This window comes from Pangasianodon hypophthalmus, chromosome 10, assembly GCF_027358585.1.
Source record: "Pangasianodon hypophthalmus isolate fPanHyp1 chromosome 10, fPanHyp1.pri, whole genome shotgun sequence".
NCBI lineage: Eukaryota > Metazoa > Chordata > Actinopteri > Siluriformes > Pangasiidae > Pangasianodon > Pangasianodon hypophthalmus.
Window position 1 is genome coordinate 443,958 of NC_069719.1, and position 12,500 is coordinate 456,457.

The 12,500-nt window shown below is 40.1% G+C and overlaps 1 protein-coding gene across 1 annotated transcript in view; it reads right to left on the reverse strand.

Moving 5' to 3' along the window:
• mrps5 (mitochondrial ribosomal protein S5) overlaps nucleotides 1–4,029 on the reverse strand; it is a 22,533-nt gene extending 18,504 nt beyond the window's left edge. Inside the window, exons 1-3 of the mRNA XM_053237769.1 lie at nucleotides 3,954–4,029; nucleotides 2,258–2,395; nucleotides 1–72 (exon numbers count right to left, since the gene is read on the reverse strand). The exon at nucleotides 1–72 is cut by the window's left edge and continues 54 nt beyond it. Coding sequence (XP_053093744.1) covers nucleotides 1–72; nucleotides 2,258–2,395; nucleotides 3,954–4,002 — 259 coding nt within the window. The 5' untranslated portion in view covers nucleotides 4,003–4,029. The remainder of the gene's footprint in view (nucleotides 73–2,257; nucleotides 2,396–3,953) is intronic.
• Nucleotides 4,030–12,500: the final 8,471 nt, after the last annotated feature.

Sequence of the window (12,500 nt, forward strand, 5' to 3'; positions counted from 1 at the left end):
TTTTCCCTCGACCCTTCCTGGACCCGGCGCCGCTCTCGGCTAACACACCGCGCCACAGCTCATCTGCAGTCACTGTCTCACACACACACACACACACACACACACACACACACAATCACTCAGTGATAAAATGAGCTGACGTTACAGTTTTATTGTTTCTGATGTTGTCTCTCTTAAACCACGTGCACGGATGAAACACTATTTATCATTTGGTGTTTTTTGGCAGATGAAATTGTGAGATAAACTCGAGTGTCACAGAAATGTGACGTACTCTCAGCGTCTCATCTTCACCATCACCATCATCATCATCACCATCACCACCACCACCATCATCATCATCATCATCATCACCACCATCATCATCATCACCATCATCACCACCACCATCACCACCATCATCACCACCACCATCACTATCACCATCACCATCATCATCATCATCATCACCATCATCACCACCATCATCATCACCATCATCATCATCATCACCATCACCATCATCATCATCATCATCACCATCATCACCACCATCATCATCACCATCATCATCATCATCATCATCACCATCATCACCACCATCATCACCACCATCATCATCACCATCATCATCATCATCATCACCATCACCATCACCATCATCACCACCATCATCATCACCATCATCATCATCATCATCATCATCACCATCATCACCACCATCATCACCACCATCATCATCATCACCATCATCATCATCATCATCACCATCACCATCACCATCATCACCACCACCATCATCACCATCATCATCATCACCATCACCACCATCATCATCACCATCACCACCATCATCACCACCATCATCATCCACATCATCCACAGCAGCAGTAGATTTTTCAGCTCTGTCGTGACCCGTGTGCTTGTGCTGGTTTTTGTTGCTGCAGATCAAATTTACTGTCAGATATTCAGCTCCAAATTCACTTTAAACTCTAAAACATGCGCAACACACACACACACACACTCTCCCATCACAGGTGTGTGTGTGTGTGTGGGGTGTTACTGCAGTGGGACTCGTTTGATGTTGTTGTGAATTAATTAGAGTTTAATTAGAACGGACAGAGAAACCTGGCGGCTCTCAACACACACACAACCCCACACACACACACACACACACACACACACACACACACAACCACACTCACACACACACACACACAACCACACTCACACACACAACCACACTCACACACAACCACACTCTCACACACAACCACACTCTCACACACACACACACACACACACACACACACACACACAACCACACTCTCACACACAACCACACTCTCACACACAACCACACTCACACACACACACACACACACTTTTAATTCATAATCGTTAATCTCTTTCACACGCACACCAACACTCACACACGCAGGTCACATGACCAACACACCTTTTCGTTCTTAGAAATACACTCTTAGAAACTTCAGAACTCAGTCGTCAGTCGAGAGGTCCACAGCTAGAACCCGTTTAGAAAACCACGAATCTGCACTTATTACGAAGAACCTTAAAAACTCAGTGTTGATCTTACTGAAAGAACCCTTGAAGAACCTTTTCTTAATAGCGTGCCAAGAAGTTACATGTTAAACTCCTGACAGGTTCTAGAAGAAAATAATGAGCAATAATTAGGAGTTTGTAACACACACTTAACACACACACACACACACACTTAGAACAGAACAAAGGGGTTCTTTAAGGGCTCACTGCCTAATTAAAGGTTCTTATCTTCCAAACACTGGTTAAACCGACTCTGACAGGGAACGTGCTCTGCTGCAGGGTTCTACATACTTCAGGGGTTCTTTGTAATAATTAAGGGTTCCTAACTTTCTGAATCAGTTCCACTTAGAACCTTCTCTAATAAATTCTATATTATTTAAGGGGCCTTTGGGTAATTAAGGGATTTTAATCCCCTAAAATAGTTCTCCTTAGAACCTTTTCTGATAAACCCTCAGCTGTAGAGTTCTACATTCTTCAGGGGTTCTTTGTAATAAATAAGGGTTCTTATCTTTCTGAAAGGGTTCTCTGAAGGTAAAACAGTTTACAAACACGTGAGTAAAAGTTTGTGCCCCCGATTCCTCAATGTCAGTGAGGAAGAGAACGCATTCATTACAGAACAACACTGAAATGTGTTTTTGTTTTTTTTTTAAAAAGTGTGTAGTGATGTTCTCAACTGTTCTCCAGTCATGTGATGATGTGAAAGGTCACGCGCTCTTACGTTTGTTGAAGAAGCTGGAATGACGAGTCTGACTCCAGGCAGCCGGAGACGCAGGAACAGCAGCCGCCGGACAAATCCAACTTCCACTGGGCCGAGCCACGGAGGAGAACAATCCAGAACCCCCTAATGTTCTAGCACCTTCAACAAACACACACACAGAGATAACTTTAAATAGATCTGATGGACAGGAAAAACTCGGAAAGGTCGTACGGAGGGCACTACGTAGTGCACAGAGATGTAGTGCACTTAACAGAGATTAGACAGTTTTAGAGTTTATCTAAAACAGGGGCGTGTCTCAGTTACGCTCGATTCTGATCTTGATCTTAAGCGCATGTTTCTTGCGTGATTTCGGCTCGAGTGAGGAGCAGCGTTAAGTCCAGCGCCACCGTCTGACTGTTTAATATAACCACAACACGCCACGCTGAGATTTATGATTTAGCCGTAAATACACTCACACACACTGTGGAATGTCGTTTAAGGACAAAATTAAATACATAAAAAATTAGAACATGGGAGGAGACGCGTCTTAATCAGAGACGTCACTTATTTTTACCTGGAGCAGTGAACATTTTACGGATAAAGTGATGAATGAAGTTAAAGTTTCTCTGTAAGCGTAGCAGATGAGCGCTAGGTCAGATTATCCTTCACACCATGAGCACGTTTTCTCTACAGCATCGAATTAACACAAACACTGACTTTATTTTATTAATTCTACAACATCAATCTACACAGTGAATCAAAAGTGTGATAAATTCTCCTACATCTCACACACACATTACAATTTCATCACCTCCATTTAGAGTCTCTTGGCTTCATTAAGTTGCGCTCGAGTAACTGTCAGAGCTCCATATAAATAAATAAATAAATAAAAATAGAAATAAATAAATAAATAAATAAGGAAAAGCTATTTCCTTCTTCAGTCGTTATTTTCTATCCCTGATTTTTTTCAGGTTTGTTTGTGTGTAAAGGCGGTGGTCTAGACGCTGATGAAAAACTCCATCTCAGATGCGTCTACTGAAGAAAAATCTGGTAACCTCAGAGGCGTGAACTACACGCAGGTGATTTTAATAATCTGAATGTGGAGCTCAGAAACTCCAAATCTGAAAATGGGGATTTTCTCCATGTAAATATTGACGTAACTTTTGGCCTTCATGTGACTCAGTGCACTAAAAAAGTGCAGAAGCAACAATTCTGGAAAATATATAAACTCTCACAGGACATGCACTAAACCCAGGCCATTTTATTCCCTCTGTAGTGCACTTAGAGAGAGTTAAATCCCGGAAGGTTTAGTCTGGAGCATACAGAACCCAGTGTTAGATGCAGAAGATGTTTTATTCCCTCTCTTATTTTCCTGCACTACATGATGTAGGATCCTTTCTTTCACATGTAGTGCTCTTACAGCAGACAGGACCCAGGGATCGTGCTATTGACCAGATCCAGCGTTAATTACACACACTATAATCTACTTATCCACGGATTAAGCAGCTTTCTGAGATTCTCCACATGTCATAACCACATACTGAATGTCACCACACTGCGCATGCGCTGGAGACACGTCCCGAATTTATCAAGTGTAACTGCGACAAAATTCATAACACACACACAAGCCTGCACACACACACACGCTATTTATTATTCATTACCACTCGAAGATTTAAACTGGGGAAATTAATAAAACCACTGCATTAAATCTCACCTCCTAATGATACCCGGAGGACACAGCACAGCCGGGTGGCCGCCGCCATCTTGGAATTCTGAAAAGGCCCCAAACAGCACAACAAGTAGGCGAAGAATATGCCTGTCCAAAATCTAAATAAAATAATATTCCTAAAAAATTAATAAAAATTAAACTAAATTAAAATAATTTAATTAAAACAATCTATTCAATTATCGTTCTTGTCAGAAAAAATAAAACTAATTTTAAAATGGTAACAAAAACCTATGAATATAGGGCATTTTGCTACTCTGTGCATGTCCACAAATGAAATAAAATAAAACTAAATGGAAAACAATACAAATAAAATAGAATAAATACGAATAATCCGAGAAGTATTATTATATTCAGGGAAAATATTTTAATATTTAATTTTTTTTTCCTTGATATGAGACAATCCTTGCATTGGATTTTATCTTCACTGGCTTATAAAGCAAACCCGTGGATATTTTGTCATGGAAATAACCATTTTAATTACTTAAATATCTTTATGTCATTAACAAGTCAATTAAATGATCTATAAAGTTTTCTTCAGTGTTTACAGGCACTAAGACTTTAAATAAGGGTTCAAATTCAAACTCTTGTTCAAACTTATTCTTACTCAAACTTGTTTGTTCACATTTTTTCACTGATGAGCAAATTTAAAATGGACCTTCAGCTCGCTGGAGGTTTTGTAATGATTCTGTTCAAGCTTCAGAAAACGTCTGCTTGGTTCATGCTCTGTAACATCCTCCAGGCTAAACACGGTAGATTTAATGCCTTTGATGTGTTAAATGATGACCTATTTGGTGAAGATTAACTTTATCAGAGCCGAGCTGTTCTCACCACAGGACTGATCACAGTGTGAGAGAGAGACAGAGAGAGAGAGAGAGAGAGAGACAGACTGAGAGACAGGAATAGAAAGTGTGTGTGTGTGTGTTTGTGTGTGTGTGTGTGTGTGAGAGAGAGAGAGAGAGAGATAAAGAGAGACAGACAGACTGAGAGACAGAGGAATAGAAAGAGAGAGAGAGAGAGAGACTATAGAACAGGGCTACATTCACATACATGTACTTAAAAACATGCACATCTTTTACATTATTACAATCAAAAACATGATCACATTCCCATGTATGGACTTAAAGACACACCCACATTCCCATATATGGAATCACAGTCATGGACACATTCCCATATATGGACTCAAAGACACACCTACATCCTGAAACACAGACTGCCAGACACACCCACATCCCCATATATGGGCTGACAGACACGCCCACATTCCCATATACGAGCTGACAGACACACCCACATTCCCACATACGAGCTGACAGACACGCCCACATTCCCACATACGAGCTGACAGACACGCCCACATTCCCATATACGAGCTGACAGACACGCCCACATTCCCATATACAGACTGACAGACACGCCCACATTCCCATATACGAGCTGACAGACACACCCACATTCCCATATACAGACTGACAGACACGCCCACATTCCCATATACGAGCTGACAGACACGCCCACATTCCCATATATGGACTCACAGACATGCCCACATCCCCATATACAGACTGACAGACACGCCCACATTCCCATATACAGACTGACAGACACACCCACATTCCCATATATGAGCTGACAGACACGCCCACATTCCCATATATGGACTCACAGACATGCCCACATCCCCATATACAGACTGACAGACACGCCCACATTCTCATATACAGACTGACAGACACGCCCACATTCCCATATATAGACTGACAGACACGCCCACATTCTCATATATGAGCTGACAGACACGCCCACATTCCCATATATAGACTGACAGACACGCCCACATTCTCATATATAAGCTGACAGACACGCCCACATTCCCATATATAGACTGACAGACACGCCCACATTCTCATATATGGACTCACAGACACGCCCACATTCCCATATATATAGACTGACAGACACGCCCACATTCTCATATATAAGCTGACAGACACGCCCACATTCCCATATATAGACTGACAGACACGCCCACATTCTCATATATGAGCTGACAGACACGCCCACATTCCCATATATAGACTGACAGACACGCCCACATTCTCATATATGAGCTGACAGACACGCCCACATTCCCATATATAGACTGATAGACACGCCCATGTAGTCAGTGACCTGCAGACAGACACTGCTGATCTTCTCAGATGATCTCAGTAGAGCCGTGTAGCTGCCAGGTTTGTAAGCGCAGTATAAATCTGCTCCTTTGGCTCGAGTGAATGTAAGCTTTTCCAATTTCCTGTGCATCAACACCAGAGGAGGCGACTGCAGCAGAGTGTTGAAGGGCTGTGTCAGTGCCGGACCGCCGATTATTAATCATCTGATCCGCAGGAGAGAGAGGAAACAGCCATAAATCACACAGTGAGGAGGAGACGTGATTGGCTGGAGCAAGCTCAGGTGGCCAATAATGACCGAGGCCTGGTGCTCTGAGGAAAGCTCAGAACATCTCACAGAAATGCCATGACTGAGCGTCAGTCTTTATCCTCGCTGTGCATTCCCAAACACACACTGTTCATCCTGCGTGAACAAGAGAAATTATCCCGGGGAATTATTGATAAAAATCAGCAGCAGGTCATCGACTGACATCAGACCGGGCAGGAATGTTAGCACAAACGCTAATCTGGTAGCAGACTGGAATGGATGTTCGTGTTTTCCAGTGGAGAAGCGACAGAATCCTTTCTTTTCTCCTCACTTTCGCTGTGTATTTTTTTATATTTTAATGCTTTTCACTGTAAAATCTACATAACAATGCAAAGTGTGTTTCAGTCAGCTGGTAGAAGTTGGATCAGTAGATTTCATGAAAAAAAAAAATCAATTTTCATCAGTATTCCGAACACATGCTTGCAAGGAAGCATCAGTATTCCGAACAGTGCAACTGGGACAGTGTGAAGTGAAATTACATTTTAATGTTTCTTTGGTATGTAATTTAATAACACCATGTTGTGTTCTCTATGCAGGAGAAAATTGTTCATTTTAATATATCTCCTCACATAGGAAGTTCAAGAAAACTGAACTTGCATACTGATGAATGTTTAATTAGCCAAGGCAAAAGGTTTTCCCATTCCATAACATTACCATCCCTCACGCTTCCCCACCTGGAATTTACACGTCCTGTAGCGGTTCTGTTCAGAGTAAATCACAGAGTGTGTGTGCTCTCATACACAGGTTTAATGGAAAAAGAAATAAATAATAACAGTTTATATTTAATACATAACATACAAGTGTTTATGGAATACTGAAGTGTAAGGAATACTAAAGTATATGGAATACTGAAGTGTAAGGAATACTAAAGTATATGGAATACTAAAGTGTAAGGAATACTAAAGTGTAAGGAATACTAAAGTGTAAGGAATACTAAAGTGTAAGGAATACTAAAGTATATGGAATACTAAAGTATATGGAATACTAAAGTGTAAGGAATACTAAAGTATATGGAATACTAAAGTGTAAGGAATACTAAAGTGTAAGGAATACTAAAGTATATGGAATACTAAAGTATATGGAATACTGAAGTGTAAGGAATACTAAAGTATATGGAATACTAAAGTATATGGAATACTAAAGTATATGGAATACTAAAGTATATGGAATACTAAAGTGTAAGGAATACTAAAGTATATGGAATACTGAAGTGTAAGTAATACTAATGTATATGGAATACTGAAGTGTAAGGAATACTAAAGTATAGGGAATACTGAAGTGTACGGAATACTAAAGTGTAAGGAATACTAAAGTATATGGAATACTAAAGTATATGGAATACTGAAGTGTAAGGAATACTAATGTATATGGAATACTGAAGTGTAAGGAATACTAAAGTATATGGAATACTGAAGTGTACGGAATACTAAAGCATGTGGAATACTGATGTGTACGGAATACTAAAGTATATGGAATACTAAAGTATATGGAATACTAAAGTGTAAGGAATACTAAAGTATATGGAATACTAAAGTATATGGAACACTGAAGTGTAAGGAATACTAATGTATATGGAATACTGAAGTGTAAGGAATACTAATGTATATGGAATACTGAAGTGTACGGAATACTAAAGCATGTGGAATACTGATGTGTACGGAATACTAAAGTATAGGGAATACTGAAGTACATGGAATACTGATGTGTAAAGTATCTAAGGCAGGGATGGGCAACTTTAATGATGGAGAGGGCCACAATTTTTCTTCATCGATACGAGAGGGCCGCATAAGACTGTACACTTCCACTAATTGGATTGGAGAAGGCTACCATTTTACATGACACCAAAATATACATCTATGTTTGGATGTTTATTGAACCAACATACAGCACAGTAAACGCATATATTTCACATTACTCAAATGTATTCCAAAAAGATTGAAGAAACAAAAATAATCACATTCCTGAGGGTTTTTTTGTGCAAATGCTGTCATAAATCAAACTCATGACACGTGGTGATGGCGCAGTGGTTACGGAAGCTGGCTAGCATGTTAGTAGCCTGAAAATTATGGGTTCGAATCCTGGCTGCTACCATTGTGTCCTTGAGCAAGGAATGTGCTCTAACCCTAATGTGCTTGATTTGTTATTTTAGTCACTAAATCCATAACGTGGCTAAAGTCCAGCGTCGTGGCACATAGGACCTCCTGTGGAGATAAATGAAGATTACATTTAACCTTTAAAATTGGCCTATGTTTGTCTTTCATGTCAAATAATATCTCAACATGAATTAGGCCTACTAACCTGTTGTATGATACAGTGCAGTATAGGGCAGTTCACTCCGCTCTGTTGAAGGAGCCCTGCAAATCCAGCGTGTCTCCCTTGCATCGCGGGAGCACCATCAGTTACAACCGCTGACAGCTTGTCAAAGCCCCCATACGCGCTTACAACATTTTGAACGGCATTGAAAATGTCCGTGCCCCTAGTAGTGTCATGCAACGACACCGATTTTAACAACTCCTCATGCACTTCAAATAAACTGTCAAAAGTTCTTGTAAAAATCAGTAGCTGGCTAACGTCTGTCACGTCAGTACTCTCATCCAAGGCCAAGGAGAAGTACTTGCAGTCATGCATAACTTGTTTAATCTTTCCCTCCACGTGATCGTGAATATCAAAAACTCTGCGAGTCACCGTGCGACGAGACAATGAGACCGCTTCAAGGTTTTTCACCATGTTATCGTCCCCAAAAGCTTTGGCCATTTCAATGGCACACCTCTTTATAAGTTCGCCATCTGACAAGGGCTTCTTTGCTTTGGCAAGCTCGAGTGCAACTGCGTAAGACGCCTTGAGAGCAGACGCCTGTGTGGTTGTGGCTCTGGTAAAACAATACTGTTGTTTTTGTACTTTTGATTTGAGGTCTGCCACAATGGCGGCTCTGGCATCTGCAGTATACTTCTCATATTTAACTTTGTGTAAGGTGTTGTAGTGGCGACTTATGTTGAAATCTTTCATGACTGATAACGTTTCTAAGCGCACTAGACACATGGGTTTACCTTTAAAGTTTATGAACAAATAATCAGTTTCTCATCTTGCTTGAAAGACACAATTTTCCTGATCAATTTTTCTTTTTCCACCTCCGCTGCTGCTTGCCATGGCTCTCTCTTTCTGTCTCACTCGCTAATGGAGAAGGCCCGGAGTTTATAAATTACTAAATTACTTTATATGGAATACTAAAGTTTAAGGAATGCTGGCATGTATGGAATATAAAAATATATGGGATATTTAAGTTTATGGAATCCTAAAGTATTGTATATGGATTACTAAAGTTTATGAAATACTACAGTGAAATAAATGGAATACTGAAGCGCACTGAAAACCAAAGCGTATGGAATTCTGATGCGTTTGGAATATTAAAGTTTATGGAATGCTGAAGTGTCAGACGGCAGTGAAACTATAAATATATTTTATTCCACAATTATTAATTAAGTTAACAGGTTAATTACAAAGCATATTCTTATGTATTATGTAATTATGTATGTTATTAACTGGCAATTATTTAACATTTATTAACATTCATAAGTTATTTCTTGTTGTTAAAACTTGCTTGAAGTTAATTATGGTTTAATTCACACAGAGAATAAACAGTTTGTGAGACGGCGCCTGAGAGCAGACGCGCTATGACTCGGGAAAAACTGGAGAAAGTGTGATGTAAATGAATGAAGTTTAAATTCCGACCTCGCAGCGTGATCTCCGATTAAACGATGACGAAGGTCACATGGGCTTTATGGTGATTGAGTTCTTCTCATAATTCATATTCATGTTTAAGGTCATGGGTTAAATTCCAGAGTTCAAGGTGATGGTTTGGGTTTAATGAGGCAGTTTAGTGGATAATTGGAGCCTGGAGACCTGCTTCAGATAAAATTACTCAATATATAGACCAGATGGCATGGAGTGAGGCGGCGTGCGTTTGCTTCCAGGTTTTAGCATCGGATTTAGCGCATGTTTATAAGACGGATCAATACCTGATTCTGGAAAGCTGCATACACACAGTGACTTATTGCAAAATATAGTGGCCTATCGTGCCATTATTATTGCACTTCTACTCATTATTATTAAATACTTCACATGTCCATCTGTCCATAAACCTGCTCATGACATATTTATTCAAAATGGCGGCATCCTAATACAGTTACTCACACTGAAATAGCTAACAATTAGCATTTTGTACGTAGTTAGCATTGGATTTTTTACACGTTTTGTAAGACAGCTCATTCAGGTCGCTTGAATATGTATTGTTACTCCGCATTAATATGCTAACTGTTAATCAAAATTTGCGAGGATGGGAACTCTCATTTTTCCGACTCTGGACTTGGTGGCAAAATCACAGGGGCGGCCATTTTGTATCTGTCTGTAATTAGCATTGGATTTAGTGCCTGTTTCTTTTCACAAGTTACGGTATGTTTGTCCCTCGTTACTGTGACTTAATATGCTAGATGTAGCCTTAAGATTAAGATATATCCTTAAGATATAGGGAAATATTCAGGAGGATGGAAAAGATCCCTTTCCTCAGATTGTTTTGGACATGTTAATAAAATCAAAAATGGCCGCCGTTAGCTTTAGTGTTATATCGCACTCCTTTTCATTATTATCTGGAACATAAGAAAATTATGCTAACATCTCTAACAGAATGACATCAAATACTACGAGTGTGACGTAAACGATAACTGATGGCTAACATTCATTTATTCATTGCTAACATTTTTACTCAAGCTACAATTAGCAATCTTATTTCAAAGCATTAGAAAAAAAGAAAAGAAGAATGAAGCGGAGGTACTGTTACCACTCCAAAGCTGATTATTTTCCTATAACAGCACGTCCCCAAGTGTTTTATTCCTCTTACACCACAGCAACTTACCAACAGTTACAACTTTTATTTATTAAAGAACGACACATTATACTTTTTATCCTTTTATAGTTTTATCCATTTAATGTCTGTGAAACGAGTGAGTTCCTGTTGTCACTTACGTTATAGCAGCTATAAACACTCGTTCCCTCACCAGCCTCTCTTTATTCTCTCTCTTCAAGTTAATAAGCCAAAAAAAACGCAGCTTGTTACGTCACGTTACCGAGAAACCGCAACGAAGCGTAAACTCCTCTGTCCTGAAGACGTCGGAAAACTTAAAGTTACAGCTTTACCTCTGACACTGGAGACTCCTTCCATAAGTGTTAAATAATAGGAGAAAACGTCAGCGTCTGCTGTAGAAGTTCCTCTGAATGAGCCGTTACTATAGAAACGATAACGTAACATTAAAATCAACACTTTCTGATCAATCAGAACCCAGAACCCAACAGCACTGTGTGATGAGTGTTAATTAGCATACTCCGCTTAAAAACACCACTGTGACAGGATCAGTTTAATCCTCTAATCTCTTTATTCTAGACCTTGCTGGAGAGGTTATGTGTTGAGTGAATGAGGAGGAGAGAAAGTTCCGGAAGCTGATGTGGGCGTTTACTGTGCAGCGCCGGTATAAAGATTCTGACATTAATGAATGAGTGCAGTGTAAAATCAGTGTGTTTATCCTCAGTACACACATCATTCACACACATTTACACACATTAGTATAATTAAAACACCTACACACAAACACACACATGCACACACACACACACACAAACACACAAACACACTCACACACACAAATATACACACACACACAGGGTTATATAAACTAGAGTGGAAGGCTAATAAAACATGCTAGTATTTTATTTTCAACAAAGAGAACACTCTCAGTGAAGGAGGCGTGGCCTCTGTGTCAGTCTCAGTGAAGGAGGCGTGGCCTCTGTGTCAGTCTCAGTGAAGGAGGCGTGGCCTCTGTGTCAGTCTCAGTGAAGGAGGCGTGGCCTCTGTGCCAGTCTCAGTGAAAGAGGCATGGCCTCTGTGCCAGTCTCAGTGAAAGAGGCGTGGCCTCTGTGTCAGTCTCAGTGAAGGAGGCGTGGCCTCCGTGTGTGTCATTCTCAGTGAAGGAGGCGTGGCCTCTGTGTGTGTCAGTCTCAGTGAAGGAG